At 43.2% G+C, this 17500-nt stretch overlaps 5 protein-coding genes across 5 annotated transcripts in view; all 5 read left to right on the plus strand.

Annotated features, from left to right (window-relative positions):
• Positions 1-2370, plus strand: part of LOC135924173 (sporozoite surface protein 2-like) — a gene marked incomplete at its 5' end in the record, with an annotated part of 6483 nt that extends 4113 nt beyond the window's left edge. The window contains 3 exon segments of the mRNA XM_065459221.1: positions 1-613; positions 989-1113; positions 2057-2370. The exon segment at positions 1-613 is cut by the window's left edge and continues 157 nt beyond it. Of these exon segments, the coding sequence (XP_065315293.1) occupies positions 1-613; positions 989-1113; positions 2057-2370 (1052 nt within the window).
• A 4240-nt stretch (positions 2371-6610) lies between these two features.
• LOC135924174 (circumsporozoite protein-like) lies at positions 6611-8439 on the plus strand. The gene is made up of 3 exons (XM_065459222.1): positions 6611-6661; positions 6727-7069; positions 8237-8439. Exons 1-3 carry the CDS (start codon positions 6611-6613, stop codon positions 8437-8439), a joined length of 597 nt encoding a protein of 198 aa, XP_065315294.1.
• A 437-nt stretch (positions 8440-8876) lies between these two features.
• Positions 8877-12454, plus strand: LOC135924176 (circumsporozoite protein-like). Its single transcript, XM_065459223.1, has 5 exons — positions 8877-8922; positions 9113-9455; positions 9505-9618; positions 10948-11094; positions 11476-12454. The coding sequence occupies exons 1-5, from the start codon at positions 8877-8879 to the stop codon at positions 12452-12454; spliced, it is 1629 nt and encodes a 542-aa protein (XP_065315295.1).
• Positions 12455-13047: 593 nt separating this feature from the next.
• Positions 13048-14962, plus strand: LOC135924177 (circumsporozoite protein-like; the record flags this gene model as incomplete). The annotated part of the gene is made up of 3 exons (XM_065459224.1): positions 13048-13116; positions 13268-13428; positions 14080-14962. Coding segments are annotated over 3 exons (1113 nt in total), but the record flags the coding sequence as incomplete, so codon positions are not given.
• A 1034-nt stretch (positions 14963-15996) lies between these two features.
• The window catches only part of LOC135924178 (sporozoite surface protein 2-like), a gene marked incomplete at its 5' end in the record, with an annotated part of 2779 nt that continues 1275 nt past the window's right edge, over positions 15997-17500 (plus strand). Inside the window, 2 exons of the mRNA XM_065459225.1 lie at positions 15997-16156; positions 17360-17500. The exon at positions 17360-17500 is cut by the window's right edge and continues 43 nt beyond it. Coding sequence (XP_065315297.1) covers positions 15997-16156; positions 17360-17500 — 301 coding nt within the window. The remainder of the gene's footprint in view (positions 16157-17359) is intronic.

Here is a 17500-nt window from a genome sequence, read left to right on the forward strand (position 1 = left end):
ACCCTAACCCTAACCCTAACCCTAACCCTAACCCTAACCCTAACCCTAACCCTAACCCTAACCCTAACCCTAACCCTAACCCTAACCCTAACCCTTACCCTAACCCTAATCCTAAACCTCATCTAAACCTTAGCCCTAGCCCTAACCCTAACCTTAACTCTAGCCCTAACCCTAATCCTAACCCAAACCCTAACCCTAACCCTAACCCTAACCCTAACCCTAACCCTAACCCTAACCCTAACCTTAACCCTAACCCTATCCCTAACCCTAACCCTAACCCTAACCCTAACCCTAACCTAAACCCTAACCCTAAAGATAAACTAAACCCTAACCATAGCTCGAGCTCTTACACTAGCTCCAATCCTAATCCTAATCCTAACCCTAACTCTAACGCTAACCCTAACTTTATCTCTAACCATAACACTAACCTTAACCCTAGCCTTAAACCTAACCATGACCATAATCCTAACCCTTATCTTAACCCTAACCCTAACCATAATACTAGCCCTATCCCTATACCTATCTCTATCCCTAACCCAAACCCTAACCCTAACCCTAACCCTAACCCTAACCCTAACCCTAACCCTAACCCTAACCCTAACCGTAACCCTAAGCCTAACCCTAAACCTAAACCTAGCCCTAACCTTAAATCTAACCCTAAACCTAACCATAACCCTAGCCCTAATCTTAACCTTAACCCTAGCTCTAACCCTAGCCCTAACACTAATACTAGCTCTAACCCTAACCACCCTAACCCTAACCCTAACACTAACCCTAACGCTAGCCTGAGCTCTTACCCTAGCTCTAATCTAAATCCTAACCCTAACCCTAATGCTAACCATAACCCTAGCTCTAACTCTAGCTCAAACCCTAGCCCTAACAGTAACCCTAGCTCTAACCCTAAACCTAATTCAAGCCCTAACCTTTATCCTAACACTAACCCTAAGCATAAACCTAAACCTAACCTTATCCCTAGCCCTAGCCCTAGCCCTAACCCTAACTCTAACCCTAACCCTAACCCTAACCCTAACCCTAACCCTAACCCTAACCCTAACCCTAACCCTAACCCTAACCCTAACCCTAACTCTAACCCTAACCCTAACCCTAACCCTAACCTTAAACCTAACCCTAAACGTAACCATAACCCTAACCCTAATCTTAACCTTAAGCCTAGCTCTAACCCTGGCCCTAACCCTAATACTAGCACTAACCCTAACCCTAACCTAAACCCTAACCCTAAACATAAACTAAACCCTAACCCTAGCTCAAGCTCTTACACTAGCTCCAATCCTAATCCTAATCCTAACCCTAACTCTAACGCTAACCCTAACCTTAGCTCTAATCATAACACTAACCTTAACCCTAGCCTTAAACCTAACCATGACCATAATCCTAACCCTTATCTTAACCCTAACGCTAACCATAATCCTAGCCCTATCCCTATCCCTATCCCTATCCTTAACCCAAACCCTAACCCTAACCCTAACCCTAAGCCTAACCATAAACCTAGCCCTAACCTTAAACCTAACCCTAAACCTAACCATAACCCTAGCCCAAATCTTAACCTTAACCCTAGCTCTAACCCTAGCCCTAACCCTTTAACTAGCCTTAACCCTAACCCTAACCCTAACGGTAAACCCAAACCCTAAACCTAACCTTAATACTAAACCTAAATCTAACCTAAACACTAGATCTAACCCTGACCTTAACCATTAAGCTAAACTTAACCCTATCCCTATCCCTATCTCTAGCCCTATCCCTAACCCTAACTCGAAACCCTATCCCTAACCCTAACTCTAAACCCTAACCCTAACCCAAACCGTAACCCTAAACAAAACCTCATCTAAACCCTAGCCCTAATCCTAATTCTAAACTTAACCCTAGCTCTAACCCTAACCCTAACTCTAGCCCTAACCTTTATCCTAACACTAACCCTAAGCATAAACCTAAACCTAACCTTAACCCTAGCCCTAACACTAACCTTAACCCTAACCCTAACCCTATCGTTAACTCTAACCCTAATCCTAACCCTGACCCTAACACTAACCCTAACCCTACCCTAACCCTAATCCTAATCCTAATCCTAATCCTAATCCTAACCCTAACTCTAACGCCAAAACTAACCATAACCCTAGCTTTAACCATAACTCTAACTCTAACCGTAACCCTAACCCTAACCCTAACCCTAACCCTAACCCTAACCCTAACCCTAACCCTAACCCTAACCCTAACCCTAACCCTAACCCTAACCCTAACCCTAACTTTAACCCTAACCCTAACCCTAACCCTAACCCTAACTTTAACCCTAACCCTAACCCTAACCCTAACCCTAACTTTAACCCTAACCCTAACCCTAACCCTAACATATAACCTAGCTCTAACCCTAACCCTATCCTTAACCCTAACCCTAGCCAGAGCTTTTATCCTAGCTCTAATCCTAATCCTAACTTTAACCCTAACTTTAACCCTAACCATAACCCTTACCCTAACCCTAACCCTAACCCTAGCTCTAACCCTAACCCTTATCCTAACCCTAACACTAACCCTAAACCTAACATATAACCTAGCCCTAACCCTAACCCTATCCTTAGCCCTAACCCTAGCCAGAGCTTTTATCCTAGCTCTAATCCTAATCCTAACCCTAACGCTAACCGTAACCGTAACCCTAAACCTAACCCTAACACTTACCCTAATCTTAACCTATAGCCCTAGCCCTAACCCTATCCTTAGCCCTAACCCTAGCCCGAGCTCTTATCCTAGCTCTAATCCTAATCCTAACCTTAATGCTATCCATAACCCTAACTCTAAACCCTAACCCTAACCCAAACTGTAACCCTAAACCGAAACCTCATCTAAACCCTAGCCCAAATCCTAATTCTTAACCTATCCCTAGCTCTAAACCTAACCCTAACTCTAGCCATAACTTTTATCCTAACACTAACCCTAAGCATAAACCTAAACCTAACCTTAACCCTAGCCTTAACCCAAACCCTAATCCTAAACCTCATCTAAACACTAGCCCTAGCCCTTACCCTAACCTTAACTCTAGCCCTAACCCTAATCCTAACCAAAACCCTAACCAAAACCCTAACCATAACCCTAACCCTAACCCTAACTCTAAACCTAACCTTAACCTTAATCCGAACCTTAACCTTAACCCCAACCCTAACCCTAACCCTAATTTTAACCCTAACCCTAACCCATAACCCTAACCCTAACCCTAAACCCAACCATAACCCTAGCCCCAATCCTAACTCTAACCCTAACCTTAACCCTAATCTTTAACCCTAACCCTAACCCTAACCCTAACCTTAACCCTAACCTTAACCCTAACCCTAACCCTAACCCTAACCCTAACCCTCAACCCTAACCCTAACCCTCACCCTAACCCTAACTCTAACTCTAACCCTAACCCTAACTCTAACCTTAACCCTAACCCTAACCCTAACCCTACATCCTAACCCTAACCCTAACCCTAACCCTAACCCTAACCCTAACCCTAACCCTAACCCTAACCCTAACCCTAACCCTAACCCTAACCCTAAACCTAGCCCTAACCTTAAACCTAACCCTAAACCTAACCATAACCCTAACCCTAATCTTAACCTTAAGCCTAGCTCTAACCCTCGCCCTAACCCTAATACTAGCACTAACCCTAACCTAAACCCTAACCTAAACCCTAACCCTAAACATAAACTAAACCCTAACCCTAGCTCAAGCTCTTACACTAGCTCCAATCCTAATCCTAAACCTAACCCTAACTCTAACGCTTACCCTAACCTTAGCTCTAATCATAACACTAACCTTAACCCTAGCCTTAAACCTAACCATGACCATAATCCTAACCTTTATCTTAACATTAACCCTAACCATAATCGTAGCCATATTCCTATCCCTATTTCTAACCCAAACCCTAACTCTAACCATAATCCTAGCCCTATCCTTATCCCTAACCCTATCCTTAGCCCTAACCCTAGCCCGAGCTCTTACCCTAGCTCTAATCCTAAACCTAACCTTAACGCTATCCATAACCCTAACTCTAAACCCTAACCCTAACCCAAACTGTAACCCTAAACCGAAACCTCATCTAAACCCTAGCCCAAATCCTAATTCTTAACCTAACCCTAGCTCTAAACCTAACCCTAACTCTAGCCATAACTTTTATCCTAACACTAACCCTAAGCATAAACCTAAACCTAACCTTAATTCTAGCCCTAACCCAAACCCTAATCCTAAACCTCATCTAAACCCTAGCCCTAGCCCTTACCCTAACCTAACTCTAGCCCTAACCCTAATCCTAACCAAAACCATAACCAAAACCCTAACCTAAACCCTAACCCTAACTCTAACTCTAAACCTAACCTTAACCTTAACCCGAACCTTAAACTTAACCCGAACCCTAACCCTAACCCTAATCTTAACCCTAACCATAACCCATAACCCTAACCCTAACCCTAAACCTAACTGTAAACCCAACCATAACCCTAACCCTAACTCTAACCCTTACCCTAACCTTAACTCTAGCCCTAACCCTAATCCTAACCAAAACCCTAACCCTAACCCTAACCTAAAACCTAACCCTAACCCTAACCCTAACCCTAACCCTAACCCTAACCCTAACCCTAACCCTAACCCTAACCCTAACCCTAACCCTAACCCTAACCCTATCCCTAACCCTAACCCTAACCCTATCCCTAACCCTAACTCTAATCCTAACCCTAACCCTAACCTAAACCCTAATCCTAAACATAAACTAAACCCTAACCCTAGCTCGAGCTCTTACACTAGCTCCAATCCTAATCCTAATCCTAACCTTACCTCTAACGCTAACCCTAACCTTAGCTCTAACCATAACACTAACCTTAACCCTAGCCTTAAACCTAACCATGACCATAATCCTAACCCTTATCTTAACCCTAACCCTAACCATAATACTAGCCCTATCCCTATCCCTATCCCTAACCCAAACACTAACCCTAACCCTAACCCTAACCCTAAACCTAAACCTAAACCTAGCCCTAACCTTAAACCTAACCCTAAACCTAACCATAACCCTAGCCCTAATCTTAACCTTAACCCTAGCTCTAACCCTAGCCCTAACATTAATACTAGCTCTAACCCTCACCCTAACCTAAACCCTTAATATAAACATAAACTAAACCCTAACCCTAGCCCGAGCTCTTACACTAGCTCCAATCCTAATCCTAATCCTAACCCTTATCTTAACCCTAACCCTAACTCTAACCCTAAACCTAACCCTAAATTTAACGATAGCCTCTAACCCTAACGGTAAACCCAAACCCTAAACCTAACCCTAATACTAAACCTAAATCTAATCTAAACACTAGATCTAACCCTGACCTTAACCCTTAAGCTAAACTTAACCCTATCCCTATCCCTATCTCTAGCCCTATCCCTAACCCTAACTCTAAACCCTAACCCTAACCCAAACCGTAACCCTAAACCAAAACCTCATATAAACCCTAGCCCTAATCCTAATTCTAAACCTAACCCTAGCTCTAACCCTAACCCTAACTCTAGCCCTAACCTTTATCCTAACACTAACACTAAGCATAAACCTAAACCTAACCTTAACCCTAGCCCTAACTTTAACCTTAACCTTAACCCTAACCCTAACCCTAACCCTATCGTTAACTCTAACCTTAACCCTAACCCTGACACTAACACTAACCCTAACCTTACGCTAACCCTAATCCTAATCCTAATCCAAATCCTAATCCTAACCCTAACTCTAACGCCAAAATAAACCCTAACCCTAGCTTTAACCATAACTCTAACCCTAACCCTAACCCTAACCCTAACCCTAACCCTAACCCTAACCCTAACCCTAACCCTAACCCTTACCCTAACCCTAATCCTAAACCTCATCTAAACCTTAGCCCTAGCCCTAACCCTAACCTTAACTCTAGCCCTAACCCTAATCCTAACCCAAACCCTAACCCTAACCCTAACCCTAACCCTAACCCTAACCCTAACCCTAACCTTAACCTTAACCCTATCCCTAACCCTAACCCTAACCCTAACCCTAACCCTAAACCCTAACCCTAACCCCTAACCTAAACCCTAACGCTAAAGATAAACTAAACCCTAACCATAGCTCGAGCTCTTACACTAGCTCCAATCCTAATCCTAATCCTAACCCTAACTCTAACGCTAATCCTAACTTTATCTCTAACCATAACACTAACCTTAACCCTAGCCTTAAACCTAACCATGACCATAATCCTAACCCTTATCTTAACCCTAACCCTAACCATAATACTAGCCCTATCCCTATACCTATCTCTATCCCTAACCCAAACCCTAACCCTAACCCTAACCCTAACCCTAACCCTAACCCTAACCCTAACCCTAACTCCTAACCGTAACCCTAAGCCTAACCCTAAACCTAGCCCTAACCTTAAACCTAACCCTAAACCTAACCATAACCCTAGCCCTAATCTTAACCTTAACCCTAGCTGTAACCCTAGCCCTAACACTAATACTAGCTCTAACCCTAACCCTAACCCTAACCCTAACCCTAACACTAACCCTAACGCTAGCCTGAGCTCTTACCCTAGCTCTAATCTAAATCCTAACCCTAACCCTAATGCTAACCATAACCCTAGCTCTAACTCTAGCTCAAACCCTAGCCCTAACAGTAACCCTAGCTCTAACCCTAAACCTAATTCAAGCCCTAACCTTTATCCTAACACTAACCCTAAGCATAAACCTAAACCTAACCTTATCCCTAGCCCTAGCCCTAACCCTAACTCTAACCCTAACCCTAACCCTAACCCTAACCCTAACCCTAACCCTAACCCTAATCCTAAACCTCATCTAAACCTTAGCCCTAGCCCTAACCCTAATCCTAACCCAAACCCTAACCCTAACCCTAACCCTAACCCTAACCCTAACCCTAACCCTAACCCTAACCCTAACCCTAACCCTAACCCTAACCCTAACCCTAACCCTAACCCTAACCCTAACCCTAACCCTAACCCTAACCCTAACCCTAACCCTAACCCTAACCCTAACCCTAACCCTAACCCTAACCCAAACTTTAACCCTAACCTTAAACCTAACCCTAAACCTAACCATAACCCTAACCCTAATCTTAACCTTAAGCCTAGCTCTAACCTTGGCCCTAACCCTAATACTAGCACTAACCCTAACCCTAACCTAAACCCTAACCCTAAACATAAACTAAACCCTAACCCTAGCTCAAGCTCTTACACTAGCTCCAATCCTAATCCTAATCCTAACCCTAACTCTAACGCTAACCCTAACCTTAGCTCTAATCATAACACTAACCTTAACCCTAGCCTTAAACCTAACCATGACCATAATCCTAACCCTTATCTTAACCCTAACGCTAACCATAATCCTAGCCCTATCCCTATCCCTATCCTTAACCCAAACCCTAACCCTAACCCTAACCCTAAGCCTAACCATAAACCTAGCCCTAACCTTAAACCTAACCCTAAACCTAACCATAACCCTAGCCCAAATCTTAACCTTAACCCTAGCTCTAACCCTAGCCCTAACCCTTTAACTAGCCTTAACCCTAACCCTAAACATAAACTAAACGCTAACCCTAGCCCGAGCTCTTACACTAGCTCCAATATTAATCCTAATCCTAACCCTTATCTTAACCCTAACCCTAACTCTAACTATAAACCTAACCTTAAACTTAACGATAGCCTCTAACCCTAACGGTAAACCCAAACCCTAAACCTAACCCTAATACTAAACCTAAATCTAACCTAAACACTAGATCTAACCCTGACCTTAACCATTAAGCTAAACTTAACCCTATCCCTATCCCTATCTCTAGCCCTATCCCTAACCCTAACTCGAAACCCTATCCCTAACCCTAACTCTAAACCCTAACCCTAACCCAAACCGTAACCCTAAACCAAAACCTCATCTAAACCCTAGCCCTAATCCTAATTCTAAACTTAACCCTAGCTCTAACCCTAACCCTAACTCTAGCCCTAACCTTTATCCTAACACTAACCCTAAGCATAAACCTAAACCTAACCTTAACCCTAGCCCTAACACTAACCTTAACCCTAACCCTAACCCTATCGTTAACTCTAACCCTAATCCTAACCCTGACCCTAACACTAACCCTAACCCTACCCTAACCCTAATCCTAATCCTAATCCTAATCCTAACCCTAACTCTAACGCCAAAACTAACCATAACCCTAGCTTTAACCATAACTCTAACTCTAACCGTAACCCTAACCCTAACCCTAACCCTAACCCTAACCCTAACCCTAACCCTAACCCTAACCCTAACCCTAACCCTAACCCTAACCCTAACCCTAACCCTAACTTTAACCCTAACCCTAACCCTAACCCTAACTTTAACCCTAACCCTAACCCTAACCCTAACCCTAACTTTAACCCTAACCCTAACCCTAACATATAACCTAGCTCTAACCCTAACCCTATCCTTAACCCTAACCCTATCCTTAACCCTAACCCTAGCCAGAGCTTTTATCCTAGCTCTAATCCTAATCCTAACTTTAACCCTAACTTTAACCCTAACCCTAACCCTTACCCTAACCCTAACCCTAACCCTAGCTCTAACCCTAACCCTTATCCTAACCCTAACACTAACCCTAATCCTAACATATAACCTAGCCCTAACCCTAACCCTATCCTTAGCCCTAACCCTAGCCAGAGCTTTTATCCTAGCTCTAATCCTAATCCTAACCCTAACGCTAACCGCAACCGTAACCCTAAACCTAACGCTAACCCTAACACTAACCCTAATCTTAACCTATAGCCCTAGCCCTAACCCTATCCTTAGCCCTAACCCTAGCCCGAGCTCTTATCCTAGCTCTAATCCTAATCCTAACCTTAATGATATCCATAACCCTAACTCTAAACCCTAACCCTAACCCAAACTGTAACCCTAAACCGAAACCTCATCTAAACCCTAGCCCAAATCCTAATTCTTAACCTAACCCTAGCTCTAAACCTAACCCTAACTCTAGCCATAACTTTTATCCTAACACTAACCCTAAGCATAAACCTAAACCTAACCTTAACCCTAGCCCTAACCCAAACCCTAATCCTAAACCTCATCTAAACACTAGCCCTAGCCCTTACCCTAACCTTAACTCTAGCCCTAACCCTAATCCTAACCAAAACTCTAACCAAAACCCTAACCATAACCCTAACCCTAACCCTAACTCTAAACCTAACCTTAACCTTAATCCGAACCATAACCTTAACCCCAACCCTAACCCTAATTTTAACCCTAACCCTAACCCATAACCCTAACCCTAACCCTAAACCCAACCATAACCCTAGCCCCAATCCTAACTCTAACCCTAACCTTAACCCTAACTTTAACCCTAACCCTAACTCTAACCCTAACCCTAACCCTAACCCTAACCCTAACCCTAACCCTAACCCTAACCCTAATTTTAACCCTAACCCTAACCCATAACCCTAACCCTAACCCTAAACCCAACCATAACCCTAGCCCCAATCCTAACTCTAACCCTAACCTTAACCCTAACCTTAACCCTAACCCTAACCCTAACCCTAACCCTAACCCTAACCCTAACCCTAACCCTAACCCTAACCCTAACGCTAACTCTAACCCTAACCCTAACTCTAACCTTAACCCTAACCATAACCCTAACCCACATCCTAACCCTAACCCTAACCCTAACCCTAACCCTAACCCTAACCCTAAACCTAGCCCTAACCTTAAACCTAACCCTAAACCTAACCATAACCCTAACCCTAATCTTAACCTTAAGCCTAGCTCTAACCCTCGCCCTAACCCTAATACTAGCACTAACCCTAACCCTAACCTAAACCCTAACCTAAACCCTAACCCTAAACATAAACTAAACCCTAACCCTAGCTCAAGCTCTTACACTAGCTCCAATCCTAATCCTAAACCTAACCCTAACTCTAACGCTTACCCTAACCTTAGCTCTAATCATAACACTAACCTTAACCCTAGCCTTAAACCTAACCATGACCATAATCCTAACCTTTATCTTAACATTAACCCTAACCATAATCGTAGCCATATTCCTATCCCTATTTCTAACCCAAACCCTAACTCTAACCATAATCCTAGCCCTATCCTTATCCCTATCCCTATCCCTATCCCTATCCCTATCCCTATCCCTATCCCTATCCCTATCCCTATCCCTATCCCTATCCCTATCCCTATCCCTATCCCTATCCTTAACCCTAAACCTAACCCTAACCCTAAGCCTAACCATAAACCTAGCCCTAACCTTAAACCTAACCCCAAACCTAACCATAACCATAACCCTAGCCCAAATCTAAACCTTAACCCTAGCTCTAACCCTAGCCCTAACCCTAATACTAGCCCTAACCCTAACCTAAACCCTAACCCTAGCTCTAACCCTAGCCCTAACCCTAATACTAGCCCTAACCCTAACCTAAACCCTAACCCTAAACATAAACTAAACGCTAACCCTAGCCCGAGCTCTTACACTAGCTCCAATCCTAATCCTAATCCTAACCCTTATTTTAACCCTAACCCTAACTCTAACCCTAAACCTAACCCTAAACTTAACGATAGCCTTATCCCTAACCCTAACGGTAAACCCAAACCCTAAACCTAACCCTAATACTAAACCTAAATCGAACCTAAACACTAGATCTAACCCTGACCCTAAACCTTAAGCTAAACTTAACCCTATCCCTATAGCTATCTCTAGCCCTATCCATAACCCTAACTCTAAAACCTATCCCTAACCCTAAGTCTAAACCCTAACCCTAACCCAAACCGTAACCATACACCGAAACCTCATCTAAACACTAGCCCTAATCCTAATTCTAAACCTAACACTAGCTCTTACCGTAACCCTAACTTTAGCCCTAACCTTTATCCTAACACTAACCCTAAGCATAAACCTAAACCTAACCTTAACCCTAGCCCTAACTCTAACCCTAACCCTAACCCTAACCCTAACCCTAACCCTAATCCTAACCCTAACCCTAACCTTAACCCTAACCCTAACCCTAACCCTAATCCTAACCCTAACCCAAACCCTAACCCTAACCCTAACCCTAACCCTAACCCTTAACCCTAACCCTAACCCTTATCCTAACCCTAACACTTTCCCTAATAATAACATATGACCCTTGCCCTAACCCTAACCCTATCCTTAGCCCTAACCCTAGCCCGAGCTTTTACCCTAGCTCTAATCCTAATCCTAAACCTAACGCTAACTGTATACCTAAACCTAACCCTAACACTAACTTTAATCCTAACCTATAGCCCTAGCCCTAACCCTATCCTTAGCCCTAACCCTAGCCCGAGCTCTTACCCTAGCTCTAATACTAATCCTAACCTTAACGCTAACCCTAACCCTAGCTATAACCCTAAGTCTAACCGTAACCCTAACACTAACCCTAACTCTAACCCTAACGCTAGCCTGAGCTCTTACTCTAACTCTAATCTAAATCCTAACCCTAACCCTAACCCTAACCCTAACCCTAACCCTAACCCTAACCCTAACCCTAACCCTAAGCCTATCCCTAACCCTAACCCTAACCCTAAACCTAACCCTAACCCTAACCCTAACCCTAACCCTAACCCTAACCCTAACCTTAACCTAAACCCTAACCCTAAAGATAAACTAAACCCTAACCCTCACTCGAGCTCTTACACTAGCTCCAATCCTAATCCTAATCCTAACCCTAACTCTAACGCTAACCCTAACTTTATCTCTAACCATAACACTAACCTTAACCCTAGCCTTAAACCTAACCATGACCATAATCCTAACCCTTATCTTAACCCTAACCATAATACTAGCCCTATCCCTATCCCTATCTCTATCTCTATCCCTAACCCAAACCTAAACCCTAACCCCTACCCTAACCCTAACCCTAAGCCTAACCCTAAACCTAGCCCTATACTTAAACCTAACCCTAAACCTAACCATAACCCTAGCCCTAATCTTAACCTTAACCCTAGCTCTAACCCTAGCCCTAACCCTAATACTAGTTATAACCCTAACCCTAACCTAACCCTTAACCCTAAACATAAACTAAGCCCTAACCCTAGCCCGAGCTCTTACACTAGCTCCCTACCTAATCCTAATCCTAACCCTTATCTTAACCCTAACCATAACCCTAACCATAAACCTAGCCCTAAACTTAAACCTAACTCTAAACCTAACCATAATCCTAACCCTAACCCACATTCTAACCCTAACCCTAACCCTAACCCTAACCCTAACCATAACCCTAACTATAAACCTAGAACCTTAAACCTAAATCTAAGCCAAACCATAACCCTAACCCTAAACCAAACCATAACCCTAACCCTAATCTTAACCTTAACACTAACCCTAATCCTAACCTATAACCCTAGCCCTAACCCTATCCTTAGCCCTAACGTTAGCCCAAGATCTTACATTAGCTCTATATCCTAACCCTAACCATAATGCTAACCATAACCCTAGCTCTAACTCTAACTCTAGCTCTAACCCTAACCCTAACACTAACCTTAACCCTAACTATAACCCTAACCCTAAATCTAATCCTAACGCTAAAAATAACCCTAGCCCTCAATCTAAACAGGACCCTAAACCTAACCCTTATTTTAACCCTAAACCTAACTCTAACCCTAAATCTAACCCTAAACTTAACCCTAGCCTTATCCCTATCCCTAACCCTAAACCCAAACATTAACCCTAACCCTAACCCTAAACAAATACGAAATCTAAACCTAAACTAAACACTAGATCTAACAATGACCCTAACCCTAAACTTAACCTTAACCTTATCTCTAGCCCTATCCCTAACCCTAACTATAAACCCTACCCCTAACCCAAACACAAACCCTAAACCTAAATCGAAACCTCATCTAAACCCTAGCCCTAACCCTAATTCTAAACCGAGCCTTAACACTAACCCTAGCTCTAACCATAACTCTACCCCTAACCTTTATCCTAACACTAACCCTAAGCATAAACCTAAACCTAACCTTAACCTTAGCCTTAACACTAACCTTAACCCTAACCCTAACCCTAACCCTAATCCTAACCCTAACCCTAACCCTAACCCTAACCCTAATCCTAACCCTAACCCTAATCCTAAACCTCATCTAAACCTTAGCCCTAGCCCTAACCCTAACCTTAACTCTATCCCTAACCCTAATCCTAACCCAAACCCTAACCCTAACCCTAACCTTAACCCTAACCCTAATTCTAACCCCTAACCCTAACCATAACCCTAAACCTAAACCTAACCCTAACCCTAATCCTAACCCTAACCCTCACCATAACCCTAACCCTAACCCAAACCCTAACCCTAACCCTAACCCTAACCCTAACCCTAACCCTAACCCTAACCCTAACCCTAACCCTAACCCTAACCCTAACCCTAACCTTAACCCTAACCCTAACACTAGCGCTAACGCTAACCCTAACCCATAACCCTAACCCTAACCCTAAACCCAACCCTAAATATAACCAAAACCCTAGCCCCAATCCTAACTCTAACCCTAACCCTAACCCTAACCCTAACCATAAACCTAGCCATAAACTTATAACCTAACCATAACCCTAGCCTTAATCTTAACCTTAACCCTAGCTTTAACCCTAGCCCTAACCCTAATACTAGCCCTAACCCTAACCCTAACCTAAACCCTAACCTTAAACATAAACTAAACACTAACCCTAGCCCGAGCTCTTACAATAGCTCTAATCCTAATCCTAATCCTAACCCTAACTCTAAAGCTAACATTAACCCTAGCTCTAACCATAACTCTAGCTTTATCCCTAACACTAACCTTTACTCTAACCTTATCCGTAACTATAAACCCTAACCCAAACCCTAACCCTAAATCTAAATCAAAACCTCATCTAAACCCTAGCCCTAAACCTAATTCTAAACCGAGCCCTAACAGTAACCCTGACTCTAGCCCTAACCTTTATCCTAACACTAACCCTAAGCATAAACCTAAACCTAACCTTAACCCTAGCACTAACCCTAATCCTAACCCTAACCCTAACCCTAACCCTAATCCTAAACCTCATCTAAACCTTAGCCCTAGCCCTAACCCTAACCTTAACTCTAGCCCAAATCCTAATCCTAACCCAAACCCTAACCCTAACCCTAACCCTAACCCTAACCCTAACCCTAACCCTAACCCTAACCCTAACCCTAACCCTAACCCTAACCCTAACCCTAACCCTAACCCTAACCCTAACCCTAACCCTAACCCTAACCCTAACCCTAACCCTAACCCTAACCCTAACCCTAACCCTAACCCTAACCTTAAACCTAACCCTAAACCTAACCATAACCCTAACCCTAATCTTAACCTTAAGCCTAGCTCTAACCCTGGCCCTAACCCTAATACTAGCACTAACCCTAACCCTAACCTAAACCCTAACCCTAAACATAAACTAAACCCTAACCCTAGCTCAAGCTCTTACACTAGCTCCAATCCTAATCCTAATCCTAACCCTAACTCTAACGCTAACCCTAACCTTAGCTCTAATCATAACACTAACCTTAACCCTAGCCTTAAACCTAACCATGACCATAATCCTAACCCTTATCTTAACCCTAACGCTAACCATAATCCTAGCCCTATCCCTATCCCTATCCTTAACCCAAACCCTAACCCTAACCCTAACCCTAAGCCTAACCATAAACCTAGCCCTAACCTTAAACCTAACCCTAAACCAAACCATAACCCTAGCCCAAATCTTAACCTTAACCCTAGCTCTAACCCTAGCCCTAACCCTTTAACTAGCCTTAACCCTAACCCTAACCCTAACCTAAACCCTAACCCTAAACATAAACTAAACGCTAACCCTAGCCCGAGCTCTTACACTAGCTCCAATATTAATCCTAATCCTAACCCTTATCTTAACCCTAACCCTAACTCTAACTATAAACCTAACCTTAAACTTAACGATAGCCTCTAACCCTAACGGTAAACCCAAACCCTAAACCTAACCCTAATACTAAACCTAAATCTAACCTAAACACTAGATCTAACCCTGACCTTAACCATTAAGCTAAACTTAACCCTATCCCTATCCCTATCTCTAGCCCTATCCCTAACCCTAACTCGAAACCCTATCCCTAACCCTAACTCTAAACCCTAACCCTAACCCAAACCGTAACCCTAAACCAAAACCTCATCTAAACCCTAGCCCTAATCCTAATAACACTAACCTTAACCCTAACCCTAACCCTATCGTTAACTCTAACCCTAATCCTAACCCTGACCCTAACACTAACCCTAACCCTACCCTAACCCTAATCCTAATCCTAATCCTAATCCTAATCCTAATCCTAACCCTAACTCTAACGCCAAAACTAACCATAACCCTAGCTTTAACCATAACTCTAACTCTAACCGTAACCCTAACCCTAACCCTAACCTATAACTCTAACCCTAATCTCTAACCCTAACCCTAACTCTAACCCTTAACCCTTTAACCCTAACCTTAATCCTAATCTCTAATCCTAATCCTAATCCTAATTTTAACCTTAACCCTAACTCTAACTCCTAATTCTAACCTTAATTTTAATTTTAACTTTAACTTTAACCTTAACTCTAACTCTTAACCTTAACCCTTAACCCTAACCCTAACCCTAACCCTAACCCTAACCCTAACCCTAACCCTAACCCTAACCCTAACCCTAACTCCTAACCCTAACCCTAACTTTAACCCTAACCCTAACCCTAACCCTAACCCTAACCTTAACCCTAGCCCTAGCCCTAATCCTAACCTTAACCCTAAGCTTAACCCTAACCTTAACCCTAACCCTAACCCTAATCCTATCCTAACCCTAACCCTAACCCTAACCCTAATCCTAATCCTAATCCTAATCCTAACCCTAACCCTAACCCTAACCCTAACCCTAACCCTAACCCTAACCCTAACCCTAACCCTAACCCTAACCCTAACCCTAACCCTAACCCCTAACCCTAACCCTTAACCCTAACCCTAACCCTAACCCTAACCCTAACCCTAACCCTAACCCTAACCCTAACCCTAACCCTAACCCTAACCCTAACCCTAACCCTAACCCTAACCCTAACCCTAACCCTAACCCTAACCCTAACCCTAACCCTAACCCTAACCCTAACCCTAACCCTAACCCTAACCCTAACCTTAAACCTAACCCTAAACCTAACCATAACCCTAACCCTAATCTTAACCTTAAGCCTAGCTCTAACCCTGGCCCTAACCCTAATACTAGCACTAACCCTAACCCTAACCTAAACCCTAACCCTAAACATAAACTAAACCCTAACCCTAGCTCAAGCTCTTACACTAGCTCCAATCCTAATCCTAATCCTAACCCTAACTCTAACGCTAACCCTAACCTTAGCTCTAATCATAACACTAACCTTAACCCTAGCCTTAAACCTAACCATGACCATAATCCTAACCCTTATCTTAACCCTAACGCTAACCATAATCCTAGCCCTATCCCTATCCCTATCCTTAACCCAAACCCTAACCCTAACCCTAACCCTAAGCCTAACCATAAACCTAGCCCTAACCTTAAACCTAACCCTAAACCTAACCATAACCCTAGCCCAAATCTTAACCTTAACCCTAGCTCTAACCCTAGCCCTAACCCTTTAACTAGCCTTAACCCTAACCCTAACCCTAACCTAAACCCTAACCCTAAACATAAACTAAACGCTAACCCTAGCCCGAGCTCTTACACTAGCTCCAATATTAATCCTAATCCTAACCCTTATCTTAACCCTAACCCTAACTCTAACTATAAACCTAACCTTAAACTTAACGATAGCCTCTAACCCTAACGGTAAACCCAAACCCTAAACCTAACCCTAATACTAAACCTAAATCTAACCTAAACACTAGATCTAACCCTGACCTTAACCATTAAGCTAAACTTAACCCTATCCCTATCCCTATCTCTAGCCCTATCCCTAACCCTAACTCGAAACCCTATCCCTAACCCTAACTCTAAACCCTAACCCTAACCCAAACCGTAACCCTAAACCAAAACCTCATCTAAACCCTAGCCCTAATCCTAATTCTAAACTTAACCCTAGCTCTAACCCTAACCCTAACTCTAGCCCTAACCTTTATCCTAACACTAACCCTAAGCATAAACCTAAACCTAACCTTAACCCTAGCCCTAACACTAACCTTAACCCTAACCCTAACCCTATCGTTAACTCTAACCCTAATCCTAACCCTGACCCTAACACTAACCCTAACCCTACCCTAACCCTAATCCTAATCCTAATCCTAATCCTAATCCTAATCCTAACCCTAACTCTAACGCCAAAACTAACCATAACCCTAGCTTTAACCATAACTCTAACTCTAACCGTAACCCTAACCCTAACCCTAACCCTAACCCTAACCCTAACCCTAACCCTAACCCTAACCCTAACCCTAGCCCTAATCCTAACCTTAACCCTAACCCTAACCCTAACCCCAACCCTAACCCTAACCCTAACCCTA

Source organism: Gordionus sp. m RMFG-2023, chromosome 2 (assembly GCF_954871325.1).
Source record: "Gordionus sp. m RMFG-2023 chromosome 2, tfGorSpeb1-WG-v2, whole genome shotgun sequence".
Classification (NCBI taxonomy): Eukaryota; Metazoa; Nematomorpha; class Gordioida; order Chordodea; family Parachordodidae; genus Gordionus; species Gordionus sp. m RMFG-2023.